This window comes from Euprymna scolopes, chromosome 44 (assembly GCF_053919585.1).
Source record: "Euprymna scolopes isolate OS-2025 chromosome 44, ASM5391958v1, whole genome shotgun sequence".
Taxonomy (NCBI): domain Eukaryota; kingdom Metazoa; phylum Mollusca; class Cephalopoda; order Sepiida; family Sepiolidae; genus Euprymna; species Euprymna scolopes.
In genome coordinates, this window is record NC_136525.1 from 21,589,863 (window position 1) to 21,614,267 (window position 24,405).

Below are 24,405 nucleotides of genomic sequence, written 5' to 3' on the forward strand. Positions count from 1 at the left end.
ACACCTTTGACGTTAATATGCATTGGGCAGCTTTTAGAAGTTGGCTTTCAAACACATCTTTATAGTTTTGTCTCAAATCCATACTTATCACTTCCACCCATGTTTTCCTTGGTCTTCCTCTGTGATCTAAACCTGCTACCTCAACTATTCTATATCTACTAACTAGTGTTGGGATGATTAATTGGAATTGGGAATTTAAAAAAAAATCAGCTTTTTGGGGTATCGGTATCGGAATCAGAAAAATTTTAGCCTATTTTCCGATGCCAAAACTGATTCCTTAAATTATATTTATTTGATTTAAATTAAAGAAACCTTTTCCACTGCTTGTAGTAATAATAAAATAATAAATATTTATTGATTTTAAACTTCCAGTAAGACTAAAATCTCTATATCACCTCCTCACAAGTGTTTTTTACGTTTGAGAAAATATAAGCACATTTAAGATGTGTTTTTATGGTAATCGGGACAAAATAACATTTTTATAGTTAAATATTTAGAGATTTATAAAGAATCAGAATCCGTAATTGTATTGGAATCGTCCTATCACTACTAACCCAAGAAGAGCGTATTTTTTCAATGTGGTCTTACCGTTAGTCTTCTGTTATGTATCCATCTCCCTATATTATACGAATTTAACTTTGAAATCAGATTTAGACCAGACTCGCATTACACCTCTATCGTATCATTCTCATGCCATATTTTTCCATGCAACACGTCCTCAGCCTTCACAATCCAGATTTCAGTTCCTACATTATCAGTGTACGCATGCCTAATAGACTGTTATTTTGATTGACAGTGGTAACTCTCCGCTTATTAGTAATGGCATAAAACCCAACAACCAACCAGTTGTCATACAAGACGCATTCAGCAAAAAAAAAAAACTTGTTTTCTTGTTTTTGCTGAACAATTTTGTAAGATTTTTTGCTTGGCTCAACATTCACAGGCAGCATGAATTGGAACAAATACATTGAAGATATTGCCAAGGCCGCTGCAACTAAGGTGGGCTCCCTTGTTGGGGACAGGATGGTCTGCTATGTGATAGACGACCCCGTCCCCATGTGTGTTAGGGTGGATGGATGTATTTAATGGTAGAGGAATTGAAAAGACAAAAGGTCGCATAATGAAGACGAAAACATACCGTTATATATCAGCGAAAGAAATGCAATTTATTGACATAAATTTACATGAAGAAACGATAGAAAGAATGAGAGTTCGTTGAAAGATGAGTAACGTTACTTGCGATCGGTAGCTGTGAAAGGCTGACTGGCTAGTCAGGGCGCTGTGGTGGCTCATGCCACCCGGAGCGGTGTTTGTTACATCTTTACTGCTTGAAGGTCCAGCGCAAAAGAGGATGAAATATGAGGAACAGGAAGTGACGTAGCTAGGTCGCTCTTCTGAGTTAAAGGTCGACAATCGAGTTAGGCTGGGAGTTTTCAACTCCCACACCCTCTACCATGTTAGAAAATTACTCACACCAGAGAATATCCTATATCTTTAGAAATCCACAATTCATCCATGCACATGCCACATCTGGACTGATACATTTACCACTAGTCTCGCTCTTCGGCAGAGTACAAGAGTCTCAAATCTAATTGGTCCTGCACTATTGGCCAAGCTTCAGCCTCTGTCCGATCATCGCAATATTGCATCTCTCTGCTTTGTTGTATTCTGAATTCATAACAACAAAATCCCAATCCTGCAGTGTAGAAATCTCTAGACATTAAAAACTCTAATAGTTGCTTCCCTTAGACTGCTAAACTTTGGAATTCCCTCCTTGTTTCCTGCTTCCCTGACTGTATTAACATGTTTAAATGTAACATGAACAGACATCTTGCTGTTCAACTCTTCACAATCCCTTAGACATGAACCCAAATAAGTAAGCCTCAAGTTCAAGTGGCAATATGTATTGTAGATGGAAAAAGTGTAGAAGAGTATTTCAAATTATGTCAGCATTTGAAAGTTTAGCAAATGACACATTTTGATGACAACGTGATGAATCGACGTTTTAACTAAAGCAACATTTCCGCTTATAAACTAAATTGACCATTATTATAATTTTAATTTCAGAGAAACCGGTGCTGAGGAATCTGAAATCAGAGTGGGTTTCCTTACTTATGCAAAAGAAATCCATTTTTATAATGTAAAGGTAAGTTTGTTTCACTATCTCCGATTAGACCAGATTGTACACAGTAAGCATTCTCCTGACAGTTTTTCTGAGCCTTACTACTTCCATGCTGGCTCATGATAAATTTGGAAGTGGGTGTTTTATTTGTAACACTCTCATTATAAGATTGCCCTACTATCTTTGTTTTTTTTTTTCAACAGAGCATTAAAGGGAAGTAATCATGTAATGAATTATTTCCCTTGACTTTTACAGCAATAGAAATGTATCAAATGTTTTCAAAGTTAGGCCCAAATAGCAATCTATCTAATATTATGTTTTGTTTTTTTCCGATTAGACCAGATTACGCACTGTAATGAGCATTCTCATGAGTTTTCTAAGCTTTACTACTTCCATACTGATTTCTGACAAATTGAAAGTGGGTGTTTTGTTTGTGATATCACAAAGATTGCTTTACAGGGCTGATAGTCTTTCTATTCATTTTTCGTCTTTTTTTTTTTTTTTTTTTTTTTTTTCAACTGATTATACTTGGGACTTTTATCTGTTGCTCTATTGTCAGGATAATATCAAAGATAAGAATAGTAGTCAGAATAATCCTTTTTCAGTCATTATCTAGGGCAAAGCCAGGACGGGATGGCTAATACAATATACAATTTTCTATTTTATATGAGCAATCAAATGGTGGACCCTTCAGAAGAATGCCTGTGCATGGAATCTTTTAGAGTGGGGTTACTGGTACACAGACAGCCATCACACTGTCCTTGGCAAAAGATCAGACCCGGGTCGAATGGCATGGAGACCAAGACAATTGGGGGCCCATCTTTGCTGCAGCCTTCTTCCGTCTTTGTGACCGTTGTGGAGCTCGTCCAGCTACCATCATCCACCCACTCTGCTGTTCAGGTCTTTTTGGACCGCTCTTAGTCTGGAACCTCCCCCCTCGACTTTACCGCCATGGGTGGCCCTACCAGGAGCATTAAGCTCCAGATGGCATCACTATCAGATTCATTGGAACACACAAGGCTCTCCACCTCATCACGATGGTGGTCCAAGGAGAATACAACTCGAATAAGATTGGACCAGATTGGGCACTGACATGAGTATTCTCATGACACTTTTATAAGCCTTACTACTTCTATCTGGACTCATGAATGTTTTGTTTGTGACATCGTCACTAGAAGATTGCTCTACAGGTCTAATGTGCTTCCTTTATCGGTTTGATTTTTTAATACTTCCTACAGACAAAAAGCTTGTTGAAAAACAAGTTTTTTAAATTATTATAATAAAAAAACTTAATGACTGCTATCATAACAAAGGGGCACTATGCAGAAACAATTGTTACATCAACGGGTTGTCCCCTTCTCATGTAAGAAGACATACTAGATAAGTGAAAATGATATTAGGATAAGGTTAGAATCGAACCCTGTAGGCAAGTGTTAAAGATAATGGAATGTTAGAAATTAAGTCCATTGTTAATTCTATTAGAAATAGTTTAATATTGTTTATGTCGGAAAAAGTCGATTGTCTATTCTTTTAGAAATCTGCATATTAAATATGTCAGTTAAAAGAATGGACAATGCAGATTAAAAAAATATTGTTTAAAAATAAGTTAGAATTAGAATTGAGGATTCTTTTGTTTGCCAAAAGTGTGCTTGGACAAACATGAAAAGCCATGTGAAAATTAGTCACGTTTAAAGACCACACTTCTGACGTCTTAAACAAAGATTTCTCAATATAGGAATCTAAGGGTTCGAAGTTAGAAGAGTTAATGAAAGTCAGTTGGAGAGGAGAGCCCCTTAGAAGCGAAGGGAGGAAAATAGACCATGTGAATCAAAGTTTGAATTCCTGACATCACCGATTGGTCGATTGAAGAATAAAGAAACCAACTATGTTTGTAACTGTTTGTCTCATGTCGTCATTTTTTACAACAAAAAGGTGAATGCGTTTTATCATCTTGTAACGAACTCTTATACAACCCTTCCAAGTATTATGTGTCCTTCCCTCCATATTTATCATCAGTCATTATGTTCAAAGAATTATGTCTTCTCCTTCAGTAATGTCATTAACATCCCCTGTTTGAGTCCCCTGTTAGATATGAACCTGTCATCTTCCAATATGCACCCCCTCTTACACAACACAATAACTCGCTCAAATCTGTTTATTATAACTGCATATATACAAAGCCACAATTTACCCATTCATAAATGGGCAAATTGTGGCTTTGTAAAGATATATAAAGAGTATTGTTACCGTGCATCTTGGCTGGTGTATCTGCCACTCATGTCTTATTCTTAAGACAATGTCCAAAAAAAAGTCTCAAATTAAATATACCCTGCAATGCTGTTTCCTGCTTCCCTGACTGTACTAACCTGCAGAAGTTTAAATGTAACATGAACAGATATCTCTCTACTAAACTCCTCACAATCCCCTGTTAGACATGATCCCAAATAGTAGCTCCTTGTGCTAATATGCGTTGTTTGGTGGCAGAAAAAAGTGAAAAAAAAAAAGACAATGGTGACAACAATTTATATTCTGTCTAAACTTATAATTAGACGATGAAGAATGTCGGGGTTTTTTTGGGGTTTTTTTTGAACGGAGAGAAAACTAAGGTTTTTAAATGTGATGAGACAATTCCAATATTTTTCCCCCAATTCTGTACTAAACCTCTTGCAATCACATTAAAGAATATCGATGATAATAGTCATTAGGATGAAGTGTCTGCTCACTTTAATGTTCAAATCTTGTTTTGTCTTCAGTTCTCTCAGCTTCTCGTTGTGACAGCATCGGTGTTCTCACCCCTCCCCCTTCCAAGTGTTGGAGAAAGAGAAAAAGTATGACAAAAAGACAAGAGGAAATAAGTTTATTGGCAGAATAAAGGTATAGAAAATAAGTTTATTGGCAGAATAAAGGTATAGGAAGTTATTTACTAACACGCACAAAAATTAGTTGTAATAGTATTGTTAAGCAAGGTGGGTCAGTTATTTTAGGACAAAGGGTTGAACAAGGGATCAGTTGATGTACTTTAGAGTTAGTGTGTGGATGGTTTTTAGGTGGTGTGGCTATGAATTTTGCAACTTGACAGCTGTGAGGTTCCCCGAGAGTTGCAAGTTTGACACGGTTGATTGCGGACCGTGGTTTAAAACAGGTCGGGAGAGCCTTAGAAGACTGAGATGAGCTGACATTAACTGACAGACATAACAGAAAAACTAAAATATGGACATTAGTGCTTAGACGGTAGTTTCCCACGATGGTGTTACACACGCACTCAGAGTACAACGAACACTCGCAGAAAGTATTGGCATTTGTGTTCTGTTTTTTAGTTTTATTTCATTTTTATACCTGTGGATCTGTACACACACCCCTGACTGTCGCCAATATAAGAGATGATGGCACTGCCAGGATAGAAGACGAAAAAATGCCGCACAACATTGGGGTTGGCAATCGTCGGGGTAACACGTACATCTTGACCAACTGATGATAATCTTTTAAGTGCATGTAGGAGGGAGGCACTGATTGGCAAAGGTTTTACAAGCAACAGATAAGACTTCATCATTAGGCTAAGAACAGAGTGTAGTATTTGTTCTACTAGATGTATGTCCTTCACCACAACTGAGGATTTCCATCTCTCCTTGTGTGGTAATTCTCTAGAATATCAGAGAGGCTAACAGGTACTATACCTTGCCCAAGGGTAGCCTGAAACTGCAAACATTCATCTCCATGAGGTATTACACATACCAACATACCTAAATACATACAGCACCTAGTATTTCCAAATGGTTACCCATTTGGTACTTGCTAGGCTCAATGTTGCTTAACTTAAGTAATCTAATGAGAACCAATGTGTCTACGTGATTATGCCAGTAAGTTATTTTTTTACATATCTGTAACTCTGCTGATTATTTTAGCTATGTTCACTTCTAAATGAATTACAAAAATAGTAATCTCAAATGGTAAAATGAATTCTATCAAATGAACAGTTTTGCATGGCTTATTTTAAAAATAGAAAATGGCAAATTGCTCATCTTTTTTTTTCTTTTCTTGTTAAAAATATTTATATATTTTATACAACTTTTTTTTTTTTTTTTTTTTTTTTGCAGTCTGCAAATTTTTATTTTGAAATGTCAGATTACAATTTTGTCAAATTACAGACTGCAGTTAGCTCCCCTTGATTTTTTTATAGTTTCCACAAAGCTATAATTTGCTAAATTGTAATAATTTTTCTATTCAATTATTTTTCATAATTTTTAGAATTTTTACTAATTTCGACAGGACATGTATGTAGTGGTGATTTTATCTAAAATGTATTTATTTGAAATCTCATACTGTACAAGCACTTTTTTTAAAGATTTTGATTTGCATGATCTGACTGATTAAGACAGCTACGGTTTATTTTTTTTTCCCCCCTTTTAGAACTCTCTTGCCCAACCACAAATGTTGGTTGTATCAGATACTGAAGATGTATTTATGCCTTTGATGGATGGATTTTTGGTGAAATTATCAGAATCAGAAGCTGTTATTGACAGGTAACCATTTTTTTTTTTAAACAAGATATGTTACAAAAAATAAATAAATAAAAAAATTTTTCCTTAGAATCACTGGTACTAAATTAGTGCAGGAGAGTGTTAAAAAAAATTATTTTCAATTATTACTGATAGTTATTACAAAAATAACACTGAAACTAGGTCCGCTTTTTTGGCTTGTGTCCAGAATTCTCTATAAAAACAAATAAAAACCCATATGTATGTACTCGTGATAAAATGAAAATATGCTCTAAAAATCACGTAAATTGATAGTTTTATTTTTAGATAAAATCAAATTTCGAGTATGAGAAGAGTGACCATCTTTGCCTTCCATTGAAAAAAAATAATTGCTAAAAAAAAGCAAAGGCAGATAATTCAACAATAATTCATACTTTTAACTTATGTTGTAATGCCTACGAATTCCTATTAATGGCTTAAAAATGATTTCGTTTATGAAAAATAAAACTATTTGAGCTATTTACATTTTTGGAATATATTTTGTTTTGTCATGGGTATGTACATTATATAGATTTTTCTTTGTTTTTAATGTAAGAGGAATTCTAGACAAAACTATTTATATTTTTTATTTATATTTTTTATTTATATTTTTTATTTATATTTTTTTATTTATATTTTTTTATTTATATTTTTTATTTATATTTTTTATTTATATTTTTTATTTATATTTTTTATTTATATTTTTTATTTATATTTTTTATTTATATTTTTTATTTATATTTTTTATTTATATTTTTTATTTATATTTTTTATTTATATTTTTTATTTATATTTTTTATTTATATTTTTTATTTATATTTTTTATTTATATTTTTTATTTATATTTTTTATTTATATTTTTTATTTATATTTTTTATTTATATTTTTTATTTATATTTTTTATTTATATTTTTTATTTATATTTTTTATTTATATTTTTTATTTATATTTTTTATTTATATTTTTTATTTATATTTTTTATTTATATTTTTTATATTTTTTATATTTTTTATATTTTTTTATTTATATTTTTTATTTATATTTTTTTATTTATATTTTTTTATTTATATTTTTTTATTTATATTTTTTTATTTATATTTTTTTATTTATATTTTTTTATTTATATTTTTTTATTTATATTTTTTTATTTATATTTTTTTATTTATATTTTTTTATTTATATTTTTTTTATTTATATTTTTTTTATTTATATTTTTATTTATATTTTTTTTATTTATATTTTTTTATTTATATATTTTTTATTTATATATTTTTTATTTATATATTTTTTATTTATATATTTTTTTATTTATATATTTTTTTATTTATATATTTTTTTATTTATACATTTTTTATTTATACATTTTTTATTTATACATTTTTTATTTATACATTTTTTATTTATACATTTTTTATTTATACATTTTTTATTTATACATTTTTTATTTATACATTTTTTATTTATACATTTTTTATTTATACATTTTTTATTTATACATTTTTTATTTATACATTTTTTATTTATACATTTTTTATTTATACATTTTTTATTTATACATTTTTTATTTATACATTTTTTATTTATACATTTTTTATTTATACATTTTTTATTTATACATTTTTTATTTATACATTTTTTATTTATACATTTTTTATTTATACATTTTTTATTTATACATTTTTTATTTATACATTTTTTATTTATACATTTTTTATTTATACATTTTTTATTTATACATTTTTTATTTATACATTTTTTATTTATACATTTTTTATTTATACATTTTTTATTTATACATTTTTTATTTATACATTTTTTATTTATACATTTTTTATTTATACATTTTTTATTTATACATTTTTTATTTATACATTTTTTATTTATACATTTTTTATTTATACATTTTTTATTTATACATTTTTTATTTATACATTTTTTATTTATACATTTTTTATTTATACATTTTTTATTTATACATTTTTTATTTATACATTTTTTATTTATACATTTTTTATTTATACATTTTTTATTTATACATTTTTTATTTATACATTTTTTATTTATACATTTTTTATTTATACATTTTTTATTTATACATTTTTTATTTATACATTTTTTATTTATACATTTTTTATTTATACATTTTTTATTTATACATTTTTTATTTATACATTTTTTATTTATACATTTTTTATTTATACATTTTTTATTTATACATTTTTTATTTATACATTTTTTATTTATACATTTTTTATTTATACATTTTTTATTTATATATTTTTTATTTATGTTTGTTTGTATTTATTCTCCAAAACTGGGAAATTCATCTAAATTTCACTTTTTATTTTGCATTGGCTATCTCTTTGTTTTTTTGTTTGAGTAATTTTTAACTTTGCTTGAATATATTCATCAATTGATGAACCACTTGACATCCAGTTGCAAGGTTATGCTGGATGGCAAATTGACAATCAACGTCAACATCATGCCACTATTGTAAACATCAGGTAATATCTGATGGGATCCCAGAATATAAACCTTAGGATGATACATCAACATAATGAAAGAAGAGCCATTTATTTAAATTATTTTTTGGATGAATTCACCCAGTACTATATAAACAAAGAAGACTCTACAGACTGGTTCAAAAGAGGATTGCTCCACTATGATCATGAAAAGATTATAATAGCTATCCCAGATCAAGACTTGATGACCAATGTTTTTAATAAGATAAGTGGTCTTTGTAATAACAAGTGCAGCTTCTGCCACACAACAGTAGTAGTATGAGCTACCTGACATCCAACTGTGAAGTTCTGTTGGGGGGGGGGGGCTACTATACAATGCAACATATTGGAGTGTATAAATATCTTCACTGGACAATCTGTAAAAAAATATTGAATATAGCAGCAAATCCTGAGATTATAAACCAGAAAGAACGTTTGGAATTAAATTATACACCATCCATCATGACTGTGCCATTCCTACGGGTATGTACCTAAAAAAACTTGAAATAGAGATATGAGACAAGAAGAAAGAAAGAAGCAACCTTAGTAGAAGTTAGTGTCCCTAATAATGCTGGATTAAACAGCAGAGAAAGAAAAGGTAACAAAATATCAGGATGTTTTTTATTATATTTTCACCCCAAACAAGCACATTGCCATTTTGGTGCAAGGGACTACTATCAGGGATATAAGCTACTGGGATACTATGTAGGGAGTTGGGCAGCAAGATGTCGGTTCACATTACACTTGAACTTCTGCATGTCAGTACAGTTGGGAAAGCAGGAAACCGGAAGAGAATTCCAAAGTCTAACGGTTCTGGGTGAGAAACTACTGGAGTAGAAAGCTCTCTTACATTTAGGGATCTCCACTGTGAAGGGGTGGGATTTTGTTGCTTGTTGGGTTTGTCACGGATATTTACGTCATGGGGGCACAAGTGCTTGCAGTTCGTCAGAGCATTCACCATCAAAATACTTGTAGAACAGGCAGAAGGATGCAACATTTCATCGGTGGGACAGAGGCTGAAGCTTAGATGCCAGTTCAGGACCTATCAAGTTGGAGAGAGTCTCCAAAAGATGTATAATGTATGGCATAAAAAGAAACTGGAATTTAAGGAAGATCTCTATCATTCCAGGGCAACTGGACTTGTGAAAAAGAATTTCAAAAATTACCTGGTGAATATAGCTGGTGAATCAAGTGCAATAGGGATACAAACAGTTGCAATTAAAAGGATGGTTAGAATCTTAAAAAGATCTCTCGGTTAGAATGTATGAGAACAGTGAGTGTTTGCTGAGAACAAAAGGATAAGAAAATTTAAAAAAAAAAAAACTTTTCAATTAAATTATTAATGACTGGTACCCAACCATTTGAAATCAATAGCATCTTAATCTTTCAGTCTTTTAGCCCAAATTCCTCAGATGTTTGCTGAATCTAGAGAAACAGAAACCATCCTTGGTCCTGTCGTCCAGGCCGGCCTTGAAGCCCTCATCAATGCTGATTGTGCTGGAAAACTTTTCCTCTTCCACACCTCACTCCCAATTGCTGAGGCTCCAGGCAAACTTAAAAACCGTGATGATAGAAAACTTTTGGGAACCGAAAAGGAAAAGGTATGCGAGAATAAAATTAATCCTTTTTTTTTTTTTTTTTTTTTTTTTTTACATCAAATTTTAGATAGTGTTAAGGTTTTTGTTCAGAATTCACCCTATATTAAACAAAGAAAAAGAAAAATATGTATGATGTACGTTACTGTGACAAACAAAAATATTGTATTCCAAAAATCACTAATTGATCCAAGTAGTTTTATTTTCATATAAGAAAATTGAATCTTACGAATATCTTAAGAGTGATTGTCTGGCCTGCTATTTTGAAAAAGAAAATCTTGAAAAACAGGGGAGGTAACTCAATTCATACTTATTAGATTTATGTTGTAATGCCTGTGACTTCCCGTAAATCTCTTAAAAATTATTTTCTTTATAAAAATAAAACTACTGCTTGAGCAATTTGATTTTTGGAATATATTTTCATTTTTGTCACGGATCATTTTTGTTTTTTAATATAGATGGAATTTTGGACACTCTTTAAAAGTTAAAATATACTTTTTTTTTTTTTTTTTCCTATTTTGTACTATGAAATACAAGATATATCAACATCACAGATAAAACAAGTCTGTTCTTGTACAGTTTAATCAAGACATTAAAAAATGAAAATATTGAAAAAAAGGTTATATTGTACGTATCCATTTTGGACTGAAGATCTCAGAAAAAATTTCACTTAATTTGATCGAGTTTTTTTTTTTTTTTTTTTTTTTTTACAGTGGAAAAACATGTTTTTATGATACCACATTGAAGATAGCCATCTTTGAATTTTTTGAACACGCCACAGGGATATAACTCAATTTAAAGTGCCAACATTCCCTCCCCATCTTTAATACTAGCTTTTCTTCCTAAAAATCAAACCTTTTGCTCGGTATCATAACAAATTGTTTTAAAAAAAAAAAAAAAAAATTCCCTTAATTACATTAAGTAGTTTTTTTAACTACTTAATGTAATTAAGGGAATTCTTTTTTCTTTTTTTTTCCAGAGATCTTCATTCCATCACGGATACAATATCACCCTTTTTTTCTCAATATTTTCATTATTTTAATGTCTTGATTAAACTGTACAAGTACGAAAAAGTCGACTTTTTTTTCTTTTTTTTTTTTTAACTATCATCATCATCATCATCCATTTTGCTAAATCCAATTGAATTTTACGAATCTTGAATACCTGCATGTTTCATATTTTTTTGCTTTTAGCAAATATTGATGGAGTTGAAGGTATATTATTTTTATTCAATGTTTAGACATTAAAATCTACTTATGTGGGGTTTTTTTTGGATCTTTTTTTATATCTTTTTATATCCCTCCTGATTGTAATTCTATTTGGTGTTTTGGTTGTTTTACTTTGGGATTTTATTTTATTTTTTTTATTTATTTATTATTTTTTTTTTTTTTTTAAGAAATTTAGCAGTCGAAGTTTATAAGCATTCAATTCTAATTTAAAATTAGAATTGAATGCATCTAAAAAATTTTTTTTTTTTTTTTTACACCATTTAATGAATGTAAGATGGTAGTGTAGTAATTGTTAATGGTGTAAATTGGGTTGGGTAGAATTTGGATTATTTAAGAGGATGGCTCAACAAGAACTTGTTTACATTGGACTTGAAGGCTATCATATTGTCATCGGCCGGGAAGCAGGCCAGTGGAACAGTGTTCCACATGCGGGTAGTTCTAGGTTCATGGAATCTGCATTTAGATTTAGGCACAGATAAGAGAATGGGGGAAATTGATAGTGGTTGTAGCTAGTCAAGTGTTTTTGTGAAAGTTTGACAAAGAGGGACCATAGATTGGAGTTCAGACAAGCACTTGTCATGAAAATGATGATAGAGCAGAAACAGACTAGTAACATCTCTTCAGTGGGGAAGAGGTGGCAGGGAAGAGAAAAAGGCATCACCTATTAGGTTTTAAAGCCAGTTTTGAACTCTATCAATGTAAGATACGATGCGGCAAGCAGCTCCTGCCCAGATGTGACAACAATACTCTATTTTAGGATTTTGGTTCTTATACAGATGGAGGACTGCATTGGCAGTGAGATACTTACTGGAGCGGTAGAATGATCCAACCATTTTTGCAGAAATCCTGGCAACAGATTTGATGTACGTGTTCCATAATAAACATTACTATACTAAAATGCTGAAGTATGTGTGTTGAAAATTGCCACAGGACATAAAACTATTCATAAAAGATAGGTTTTTTTTTTTGTTTTTTTTTAATTTTATATTTATGAGGGTTAGACTCCTAGATTCGCTATGTTCTTCTGTGCCCATACACATTAATAGTTACTTTGTGAAAAGTGAACTTTTTGCCACATTTACTATAGAGAAACTAACTATAGAATGTAAGTACCCATAGTTTTGGGCATGTCTGGATCAGTCGGGATGACACAAATTGTAATTTTAGGGCGGTACTACCTCTCTGTATGAATCCTTTAAGCCTCTACCTCTATATAAATCAACATAATATTATTTAAATTAACATGCATGTAATCTTGTTAATAGTAAATTATACAAATAGATGAAAAAGGAACCGTGGAATTTTTACAGGTCCTGTTTAATACTTTAATTTCTCTTTTATGGTGATTTTCATTTGTTGGTTATTGGTTAAATGGGTGCTTGTCCAGAATTGCTCGCATATTAAAAAATAAGAATATGTATGATGGATGCCCCCATGATGGAAAGAAAATATCATACACCAAAAATCATAAATTGATCAAGTACTTTGATTTTTATAAAGAAAATAAAATTTTGTGGCTAAAGGAACAGTGACAAGATCGCAATGCTATCTTAAAAAAAAAAATGGCTGAAAACCTGAGAGAGAGAATTCAAAATAACTCAAATTTGCAAGATTTTAGGAAGCCATTCTTAACATGGGGATATTGGAAAAACTCAAATTCACTTAAAAATGATTTTCTTTATAAAAATAAAACTTGATTAATTTACATAATTTTTTTAAACACAATAGTTTCTTTCGATCATGGGTATGTATATCAGATTTTTCTGTAATTTTGGGTGTTGGTTTTTGGGTTTATAAGTGGTGTATATTGTCAATTTGTTGAAAATAAAAAATATTTAGTTTTTTACCAGTATGTGTAACTTTGAAATTAACTTTTATGTCGGTTTCACTTTTTGACAATCTGTACTGAAACTTTTTTTTAAACCCCTTTGTCAAAGATTTTAATCGTTTTAGATGCAAAAGATTTAATCATTTTAGATGCAAAATGAGCCTTACAAGATAATGTTTTCAGAGATGTGACCACATTCCTTCTATTTAAGATTTGTGCCAACCACACAAATACACTCAATAAGACTGGACATATCTTTTTCTCACTCCATGAAAGGCTGATCCCTCAGGGTTAATGCCAACAGAAAAAATTGAAGAGGCAAAAACTGCAAAACCAAGTCTTCTTTGAAAAAGGTGTCTTTACACTGAAAGTCTCAGAAAGACAAAGATTTTAATGATTTATGAAAATATTTTATAACATTTGGTTTTCTAATATTTTCAAATTAACGATAGAGATTAAATTGTTTTTTTTTTTTTGTTTTGTCCTGGAATGTCTATTGTATTTTAGGGTCTTTTTTATTTATTTTATTGTTTTCTCAATAGTTTTTAATCCTCAGATTATTTGGGTTCTCCAGACTACTGTTTCCTCCAAATTTTTTTAGGTTTATTGTGTCGATCTTGGGAATCTGCACAGAATTTTGAATAGAACTCTTTATTTAATCCAGGGCAAGGGTAGCATGCTCTCATTCCATCAGTCATGACGGTAGAAGTCCTAAATAATTTACAATTGTATTTTTGAATGTTGCCCACACTGGCGATTGAGCTTTTAACTTCTAGTAGAATAACTTTTAACTGAATTTTACCACGCCACCTTGCATAAGGACAAATATGTTGTGAAAATAATGTTTAAAGATAAGAACAGTAGTCTGAAGAATCCAAATAATCACACCTCATTTCAAAAATTCAGAAACCTAATTCTATTATGTATAAAAATAACTAAGTTCAGCTTTTTTTTCTTTTTTTTTATTTAATGTCAACTTTGCATGTAAATATGTAGAGGATGTGGGGGGGGGGGGTCTTTCTACATCATTTTCGTATTTTATGATTATTGAACCATATGTTGTTAATCGTATATTTACTGTAATTTTTCTTTTTCATTTTAGACCCTTTTATCCCCACAAATCAATTTCTATACGAAAGTTGGACAACAGTGTGTGGCAGCTGGTTGCAGTGTTGACATGTTCCTCTTCCCAAATTCGTACGTCGATGTTGCCTCAATTAGTGAACTTTGTCGCCTTACTGGAGGAAACATGTATAAATACAGTTACTTTCAGGTATCGTCTGCTTCTTTGTTCAGCTCGATTCTTATTAACTAGATCGACATATTGAATGGCACCAGAGTTACACTTTTTTCCACTCTCCCCCTTTCACACTTTGCCTTTTCTCTTAATTTCTAATAAAAAAAAATATTTGCTTTCTTGCAAAAACAATTCTATAAATTATTTGAAAAATTCTTGTTCCTATTTACAATGCCTCCCCACGGGACAGAGTTAGACACCAGGGTCGTTTTTTAACGTGGAGAAAAGGAACAAAAATAAAAATTGTCCCAGTCGTGAAGGATTTCTCCTCCACTGACAGAACGAGAAATTGAAGTGCAGCATCTGAAGAACAGATACTACACTTTGATCTTGTCCCGAAGAAATTCTTGTTTTGCAATAAAAAGCAATTGAATTTCTTATAAACTATCAATTAAAATTCCATAAATACTTGGCTTTTTTTTTTTTTTTTTCTTTTTTTTTATAACCAAATTATTTTTTTGGTACTGATCTGGCTGTCTGAAAATAAAATGTTTTTCTGGCTTACATGCACCAAACATTGATCTTTTTTTTCTTCTTTTCTCTTTGTAAAGCCAAAAAACAAGTTTTTTTCTACAAAACCACTAAACACCATAAATAAATATTTGAAGATATAAAGAACTTGAAGCATAAAACATTTTTCAAAAATTAATGGATTTGACATTAAATAATCCAAAAAGGGTTGATATGCAGTAAAACAATAACAAAACAACCAGTGTTACTTGGGCCTTGCTTCCCTTTTTTTTTTCACTTTTTTATCTTTTGATATTTTACAAAGATAATTCAGCGAATTATTAAAAAATAAATTTGTTGTACAATAGAAAGTAATTGAATATCTTACAAAATGTTGAAATCTAAATTCCATAAATACTTGAAACATTTACCATTTTTTTTTTTTTCTGGTGCTGTTTGAAGATATCAGCTTCTTGACTTAAATGCATCAAACATTGATATTTTTTTTATTATTCCCTTTGTAAAACTCAACTAACCAAAGCCAAAAACCAATTTTCGTATACAAAACAATCAAGCCAAACACTATGAATAAATATTTGAAGATATAAAAACTTTAAGCATAAAAACATTTTTTAAAAATACTGGACTCTGCATTAATAGCACAAAAATTGTTGATATGCAGTAAAACAACCAACCAACACTTTAAATCTTTAAAAAAAAATTTTCTTTGAATTAAGCAATTCAAACATTTTAATCTTAAGATTTGATGAGATTTTCAATGACAACACTTAAAATTCAATGTTTAATAATTTGATTGCATTGATGGATTTTAAAAAATAGCATTTTAAAATAATATTAATGATTTTTTTTTTTTTTTTTTTTTTTTTTTTTACTATTTAATAAAAAATATTTTGTTTCAAAATTTTTAGGCTGAAAACGATGGACAAAGATTCATTAATGATTTGAAGCGGAATGTATGTCGACCTTTTGCGTTTGATGCCATCCTTCGAGTGCGCACGAGTACAGGTAAGATCACTCTTAAATAGTTCTGTGCTGATTTCACAATCTTGAAATCTTATTTTTTTAAAATTGTTGCATTATGTTTTAGATGCAAAACTAGTCTAATGGTGTTTGTTTCAACTATTTTTCGGTTTTGAACCTCTTTATTTTTTAGGATTTTCAAATTGTGGTATGAAACTTTTTTTTTTTTTTTTTTTTTTTTTTTTTTTTTTTTTTTTTGTGTGTGAAACAGGTCCTGGAAATCTGCACAGAATTTCAAATCCACAGGGTATCATATTCTCATTCTGTCAGTCTTGGCTGGGTAGAAGTTCTAAGTAACTTGCACTTGTATTTTTAGTGCCGCCCACACTGAGTAACGTCCAGAAAAGTGTAACTTACAATTGAATTTTACCAAGTACTTTATCTTCTATTCTTGCATGCTGTAGTGGATAAAACACTTGGTAAATTGCAATTTACTTAGCCATGGGTAGAAATCCTGACGGAATAAAAGCATGCTATCTTCATATTCCGTGTGAATTCCCAAGTTTGACAAGATACATTTGAAGTAGATTTTCAGTTACATTAACGAAAACATTGTGCAAATGAGTCTTGTTAATCCAAATACGAATTATCAATCATCATTTCAAAAATTCAGAAACCTAATAAAAAAAAAAAAAAAAAAAAAAAAAAGTTTTATCAATTCAGAAAAATTGAGAAACTTGAAATATGATGTATTTTTATTTCTTTACTTTTCCATTATTTATCGCCTTTTCAAACCTTTTTCTGTTATTCAGGAATCAGGCCTGTTGACTTCTACGGCAATTTCTATATGACGAACACAACAGATGTTGAATTAGCCACAATAGATTGTGATCAGTCCATATCAGTGGAAGTAAAACATGACGATAAACTTGATCCTGCGGATGGCGCATACATTCAGGTAAGTTCTTCACCCCACCTCTCTCTCCAAAAAAAAAAAAAAAAAAAATTCATTGAAAATCTTGTTTACAAAAATACCAGGCCACATCTTGTAATTTTTACTAATCATTACTATTCCCAACATAAATTACTTTACCTACTTATTTGTGACAAGAAAAATATTTAAAGTAAGTTTTAAGCCAATTTACTTCATCGTAAAAAGTCATCTATATTATATTTGTCCTAGTTTGTTTATTCGACTTTTTCTAGGAAATTACTGGACTGATCTAGCTGAAATTTTGTATGGACCTTTGTAATAAGGTGCAGTAAACTATTATGATATTTGTTTGATGCACAGTTAAGGATTAATACAGATTAGTATTTCATGCAAAAATGAGTACAAATTTAACCATATTTAACCATTAATTTGGCATAAAGTACTAATTTTAAGTCAAAAGGCTATAACTTTTGTCCATTTTCAACTAGAAAGTCTAGTTGAGTAAAATCTGTGTTAGCCATATTGATTCTTTTCAGGAACAGAGTACATAACTGGAGCAGAACTGAATAAAAGATGAAAATATCAAAGCCAAGTATTTAACCCTTATTTGCTTCCAGTCTGGTTATGTACTTGTTGCCTGTCTAGTATCAAAATAATACATTTTTACTATTTTCCTAACGTGTATTTGTATTATTCAAACTACTAGTCTCATCTTGGATCTTATTCTCACAAGATTTTGGCTGATGTGACCTCTGACCTCCTTCAGGTGTATCTTGTCAAACTCGAATATTTCTGTTGAACTACTTCAGAAACTTGTACAAAATTTTGAACAAAATCCTTTATTTAATCTATGGGGGGGTAGCTTGTTCTTGTTCCATCAGTCATGACTGAGTAGAAATCTTAAATAATTCAGAATTGTATTTTTAGTATCACACCCACATTGAGAATTGAACCGTCAACCTCCAGAATACTTTCACTTGTAATTAATTAGTACTTTTTCCATTGTGCCACAGGTTTTTGTGGATTAAATAAAGGGTTCCATTCGAAATTTCATGCAGATTCCGAAGTAGTTTGACAAAGATTCTCATGTTTGACCAGATACACCTGAAGAAGGTTAAAGCTTACATCAAGTGAAATATAAAAATAGCATTCCAAGATGAGAACAATTCAAATAATGCAAAAAATCAGACTTCATTGGAAAAATTTCGCAAGTGTATTACCTTTTAAAATAATTTGTTGCTAATAATAAATCATGATTACTTAATTCTTATCAAGTTGCAATAACATAAAAGGTTATTATCCAGAATTTTCTCTAAAGAAAAATCTGTATGATGTACATACCTGTGATGTAACAAAAAGATCATTTCAAAAATTACATAAGTTGGTCAAGTAGTTTTATTTTTATAAAGAAAATCATTTTTAAAGGATTAATGGAAAATCGTAGGCATTACAAGGCTGATCTGGCAAATTTGAATTATTGTTGAATTATCTCCCTTTGTTTCTTGAGTCTGTTTTTAAAATGGCGGACAAGACGGCCGCTCTTGTTACTCATAAAATTTGATTTTCTTTAAAAAAAAAAAAAAACTAAAACTACTTGATCAATTTGTGATTTTTGGAATATGATCTTTTCATTTTGTCACATGTGCGTACATTGTGTTTTAATATAGAGGGAATTCTGGACAAGAATCGAACAAAAAAAAAAAAATTTCTTTGAATGAAAAATTTTTGGACCGAGTTATTCGTATTGAATGCTATATTCTTCATCTAATTGCAGGTTGCCATCTTGTATAAGTGTTGGAATTATTCATACTGTTCTCATCTTGAGCGTTATTTCACAATGTTTCGGCCGATATAATTTCTAACCTTTTTCCAGTGTATCTTATCAAAATCAAGAATTTGCACAAAACTTTGAACAGAATCCTTTATTTAATCCACGGGAGTAGCCTGATCTCATATGACCGGGTAGAAGTCTTAAATAATTCACAATTGTATTAATATTGCCTGCATTGAACCTTCAGCCTCCAGGAGAGTTTTGCTCAGAACTAAATTTTCCTAGTACTTTATTATGCCACAGGTCATTGTGGTGGTTATTTTGAAAATAACACTCAAGATGAGAACAGTAGTCCAAATAATCCAAATAATCAATCTTCATCTAAAAAATTCAGAAACACAAGAATTATTTTGAATGAGTTATTGATATTGAATGTTATGTTCTTTCTGCGATTGTAGGTGGCCATTTTATATACAAGTGTTGGAGGTTTCCGAAGATTGCGGATTCATAATCTGTCGCTTAACTGCTGCACACAGTTTGCTGACTTGTTCCGAAATTGTGAATTGGATACGTTAGTCAATTTCTTAGCAAAACAATGTAAGTTATCTTTATATATATATATATATATATATATATATATATATATATCCGGCATCACCCCGGAGTGTTTTTACTTTAATTTTCTTTTCATATTGATATGTTCTTGATTAGCATTTCCATGGATGAAAATATTTTTTCAAAGTGTGGTGCTGCCAAATCAGGTTGTTTCAAGATACTTGCTTTCTGACCTAAAATGTATCCAACATTGATGTTACTGGGTTTTTTTTCCCCCATTTGCTCAATTCTGTTCTGCAAGTTTAAAAAAAAAATAATTTTCCTATGATCAAAAAGAAATAAGATAAAATAAACCATGATTTGGTGTTAACAAAATAACGAAACAAAATTCCATGAATACAACATTGGGGCTCCCTGCTTGTCTATGTAAAAGACAAACACATGTGTGTTTGTATGTCTAGCTAAAACTCAAAACCTACAAAACAAATTCTTACAAAGTTGGTATATTCTTGATCAGCATTGCCCTGGATAAATATTTAAAATTTAGAAAAAAATTATTTACATACTCAAGGAATCTTATAATATAAAAGAATTATGTTCAGCTAGAATGGAATGGCTGGGTAGGGAAGAAAGAATTGGAAGAGGGAGGGGTAAATTGTGGATGGGAGAAAGAGATAGAGAGGGGTAGAAGTTTTAATATAAACTAGGTTAGTTTTTTCCTCAGTTGTCAACTGGCTCGCATCAAACCACTGGACAGAATCTCTGATGTCAATTCAGTTATCACACTCATCTCTTCTCTCAGTTGTTTACAGCTAAATACCTTTAACTAGATCACGTTCTCCAATGCAAAGAAAGTGAACTTCTATACAAAGCAGTGGCTTCCGACTTTATGCCCTGATGATGAAAGCGTAAGGGTGTTTTGCATTGACCATTGTGATGGCCTGCAATGGTCAAAGCAGACACAGAAACTTTGGTTGTTGCATCTATGATTTTTGGCATTAAACAAGAGACTGGGTTCAAATTTTCATAAGTGCTGCTCCCACAGATATTTTTTAAGTTCTATAAAGAGAAAGTAATTCTGTATGATAGAATAGTTATAACTTTATATTTCTAAGATGGTAGCTATTTGAAAATAATTCCGACTTGGACAAAGTATTTTCTGGAATGAATTGAATTACATTTTATTATTCTTAACATGCGAAAAATTCCATAAGGAAAACTAATTGATGAGAATCGAATATTGACTTTGTAGGAAGAAAGCTATTGATGACAAAGAAATAAAATAACTTTACTTTATTAGATTAACTGTATATACCCAGTGTTGCTTTCACGTTTGTTTCGCTGTCAATTTTTTATATTTATATTTTATTTTTCTAAGTCCTAAGAAATTAATAACTTTTCTAAAAATGGATCAATAACTGAATATATTGTATTAAAATGCCTGGTTGTCACTCATAGCAAATAATAATTGGTACAAACCCTTGGTTTTGTGTGGCATGTAGGCTCTGAGTACAGGCAAAAAAAAGAAAGCAATAGCTGCTACATCAAATGTGCTGGTGAATCTTGTGAAGTAATGAGATATCTCATTACTCGTATGCAAATGAGATGGTACAGGCTTGGATAAAAAGCCTGTTTTTCAGAGACCAGGGGAATTTAGAGTAGTGAGTTTGAACTGCATGGTGATGACTTTAACCGCAAAAATTGTTAGATGAATGTCAGAATAGTTAATCTATTTTTGCAAGTACAGAATAATTAATGTATTTTTTTTAATCACATATATCTTGTTTGAAAGAAATTACAAAAGTTCAGTAATAATTTGAATGTTTTGTAATAATTATTTTTACTAAATTATTTATTAGATATAACTAATATAAAAGGGATATCAGTCTTTGCCGGTTAAAATAATCTTTTCAATACTATTCTGAAAATTTGTAAAGCAATTTTTTTTTTTCAAATTTAAATTAAAGAATAAAATGGCAAAGTAGTTGATAAATGTTATGTTTTTGAAAAATCAGAATCATGAGAATAACTAGTTTGTTTTCATTTTAATCTTTATATAAAATTATATAATTTATAGTAAATTGACATTACATCGCATGCATTTAATTTTTATTTATTTATTTTTTATTTTATTTTATTTTTTTTCTCAGCCATTCGCAACACTTTGAACAGCACACCAAAACAAGTCCGAGATAATATGGCTAATGAGGTTGCTCATATCTTGGCTTGTTATCGTAAGAATTGTGCCAGCCCATCATCGGCTGGTCAGTTGATATTACCAGAATGCATGAAGCTTTTGCCTCTTTATTCAAATTGTGTTATAAAGAGTGATGCCATTCGGGGAGGTAAGTACTTCACAAATTTTATTTTATTGGAGGGGTTCCCAGCCTTAGTTTGTTTGTGAACCCCCCTGAAAGCTATTTTATAATCTTTTAAATGTAAATATTGGTTCCCCAATTTATCAAAGAGGAACCTTTGTTTTCAGTGGCGTTCGTGCGTCCGTTAGTCCGGACGATTGCCAAATAAACATCCATTAGTTTTTCCTGAATTTTTGCCACAAATTGTATTTCATTAAATTAGATGTGCACAGCAAAAAAATCTTTTTATGCAAAAATTCCTGTTGCGTCCCCAGGGGCTCAAAAGAGGTAAAAAAATGCCCCAAAATGGCCAAAAATGACACATTTTCCCTTATAACTTTTGCTCCATCCATTAGATTTTCCTGAAACTTGACAAAATGTGGAGCCCATTGTTCTTAATATAAATCCAGTATGGGTGACCCTGGCAAAATTCTGGTTTGCGTCCCCAGGGACTTTCAGTACTAAAAACGCCCTTTTTTGTGGCTCTTTTTTTCATATTTCTCAACAAAAACTTTATATGTCTGACTATATAGTGGTCAACTCATACATGTGTTAAGGCCTGAAACTGCACCGTTATCCATTTACACTGAGATTCAGCATCCCCAGGGGCTCAAAAAAAGTCAAAAATGCCCCAAAGTGGCCAAAAATGACACTTTTTGCCTCATAGCGTTTGACCCATCCATTAGATTTTACTGAAACTTTTGTTCTTAAAATAAATTCAATATGGGTGATCCTGGGTGGATGATATTGTTAATATAAATTCAATATGGGTGATCCTGGGTGGGTGATATTGTTCTTAATATAAATTCAATATGGATGATCCTGGGTGGATGATATTGTTAATATAAATTCAATATGGGTGATCCTGGGTGGGTGATATTGTTAATATAAATTCAATATGGGTGATCCTGGCAAAATTCTGGTTCGTATCCCTCTGGGACTTTTAAGGCTAAAAAAACATGCCTTTTTGGAGCTCTTTTTCATATTACTCAAAAACTTGATATGTATATCTCTATAGTGGTTTTCTATGGTACTGAATTCAAATATACAAGTCTTAAGGCCTGAAACTGGACAGTTATCCGTTTTCACTGGGATTCGGCGTTCCCAGGAGCTCAAAAGGGGTCACAAATGTTTTAAAATGACAAGAAATGACATTTTTTACCCCATAACTTTTGCCCCATCCATTAGATTTTTCTGAAACTTGGCAAAAATGTGAAGGCAATGTTGGTCCTTCACACTTCTCACATTCATCATTTCTTCACTATTTTTGGTGGCGTCATCTCACACGCAGCACCAGAGAGGACTACGCACGCATGGCTTGTTACTTTATGATAATTTTCTTAAATGTTTACTGTAAATATTAGTGAATTTTAAATTTTACAATACTTTAATTATTTTCAAGTTAAACATAAATAATTGTTTATCTGACAATGTAGTCAGAGATTGGTATATTTGTTGATGATACCACACTCTATAACAGACATGAGAGAAACTAATGTACACATATTTAAGACAATGGCTGACACTTTAGAGAATGATCTTCAGCTGTAGTGGATGAGGATGAAAATGCATGGTAACATTTAATGCTACTAAAACTAAACTTTTAACAACTAGAAAAAAAACCTTCTCAACCACCGATTGCTATGACTAATAACACTGAGAGCTCATTGTTCAAACGCCTCAGCTTAACATTCACAAGCAATATAAATTAGAACAAATACATTAAAGACATTGCCAAGGCTGCTGCAAAGAAGGTGGGCTCCCTACCATACCAGAAGACTACTCACACCTTAGAGTATGTTGTACCTTTACAAAGTAATTATTCCCCTGTGCAGGAATTCTTGCCATGTCTGGGTTGGTGCATCTACCACGAGTCTCTCCCTCTTAGACAGGGTTCCAAAAAGAGTTTCCAACCTATTAGATCTCACACTATCAACCAAACTTCAACCAACTAACTCGACAAGCAGCAAAATTCCACCCTTTCATTGTAGAACTCTCTAGATGCTGAAATGCCTTCTACTTTAATAGTTTCTTCTCATGAATTGCTAGACTTTAGAATTTCTTCAGTCATGTTTTCCTGACTGTACTGACATGCAGAAGTTTAAGTGTAATGTGAACAGACATCTTTCTACTCAACTCCCTAATAATGTCTCTGTAGATGTTGTTCCAAGTGTAATTCCTTACGTTCCAAGTGGCAATATGCCTAGCTTGAGGTGAAAGAGTTTAAAAAGTTGCTTAAAGTATTAATGTGTTCTACGGTTTTTTAATTGT

General features: G+C 30.8%; 1 protein-coding gene across 3 annotated transcripts in view; it reads left to right on the top strand.

Moving 5' to 3' along the window:
• LOC145268731 (protein transport protein Sec24C-like) overlaps positions 1–24,405 on the top strand; it is a 107,413-nt gene that overhangs the window by 75,287 nt on the left and 7,721 nt on the right. For 2 of the 3 annotated variants that reach the window (XM_080124302.1, XM_080124303.1), the window contains exons 12-20: positions 2,068–2,146; positions 6,530–6,642; positions 10,528–10,738; positions 11,926–11,946; positions 14,892–15,062; positions 16,466–16,562; positions 17,330–17,475; positions 19,681–19,819; positions 21,928–22,122. In XM_080124302.1, coding sequence (XP_079980428.1) covers positions 2,068–2,146; positions 6,530–6,642; positions 10,528–10,738; positions 11,926–11,946; positions 14,892–15,062; positions 16,466–16,562; positions 17,330–17,475; positions 19,681–19,819; positions 21,928–22,122 — 1,172 coding nt within the window. The remainder of the gene's footprint in view (positions 1–2,067; positions 2,147–6,529; positions 6,643–10,527; positions 10,739–11,925; positions 11,947–14,891; positions 15,063–16,465; positions 16,563–17,329; positions 17,476–19,680; positions 19,820–21,927; positions 22,123–24,405) is intronic. The other variant, XM_080124304.1, reaches the window with a different exon arrangement.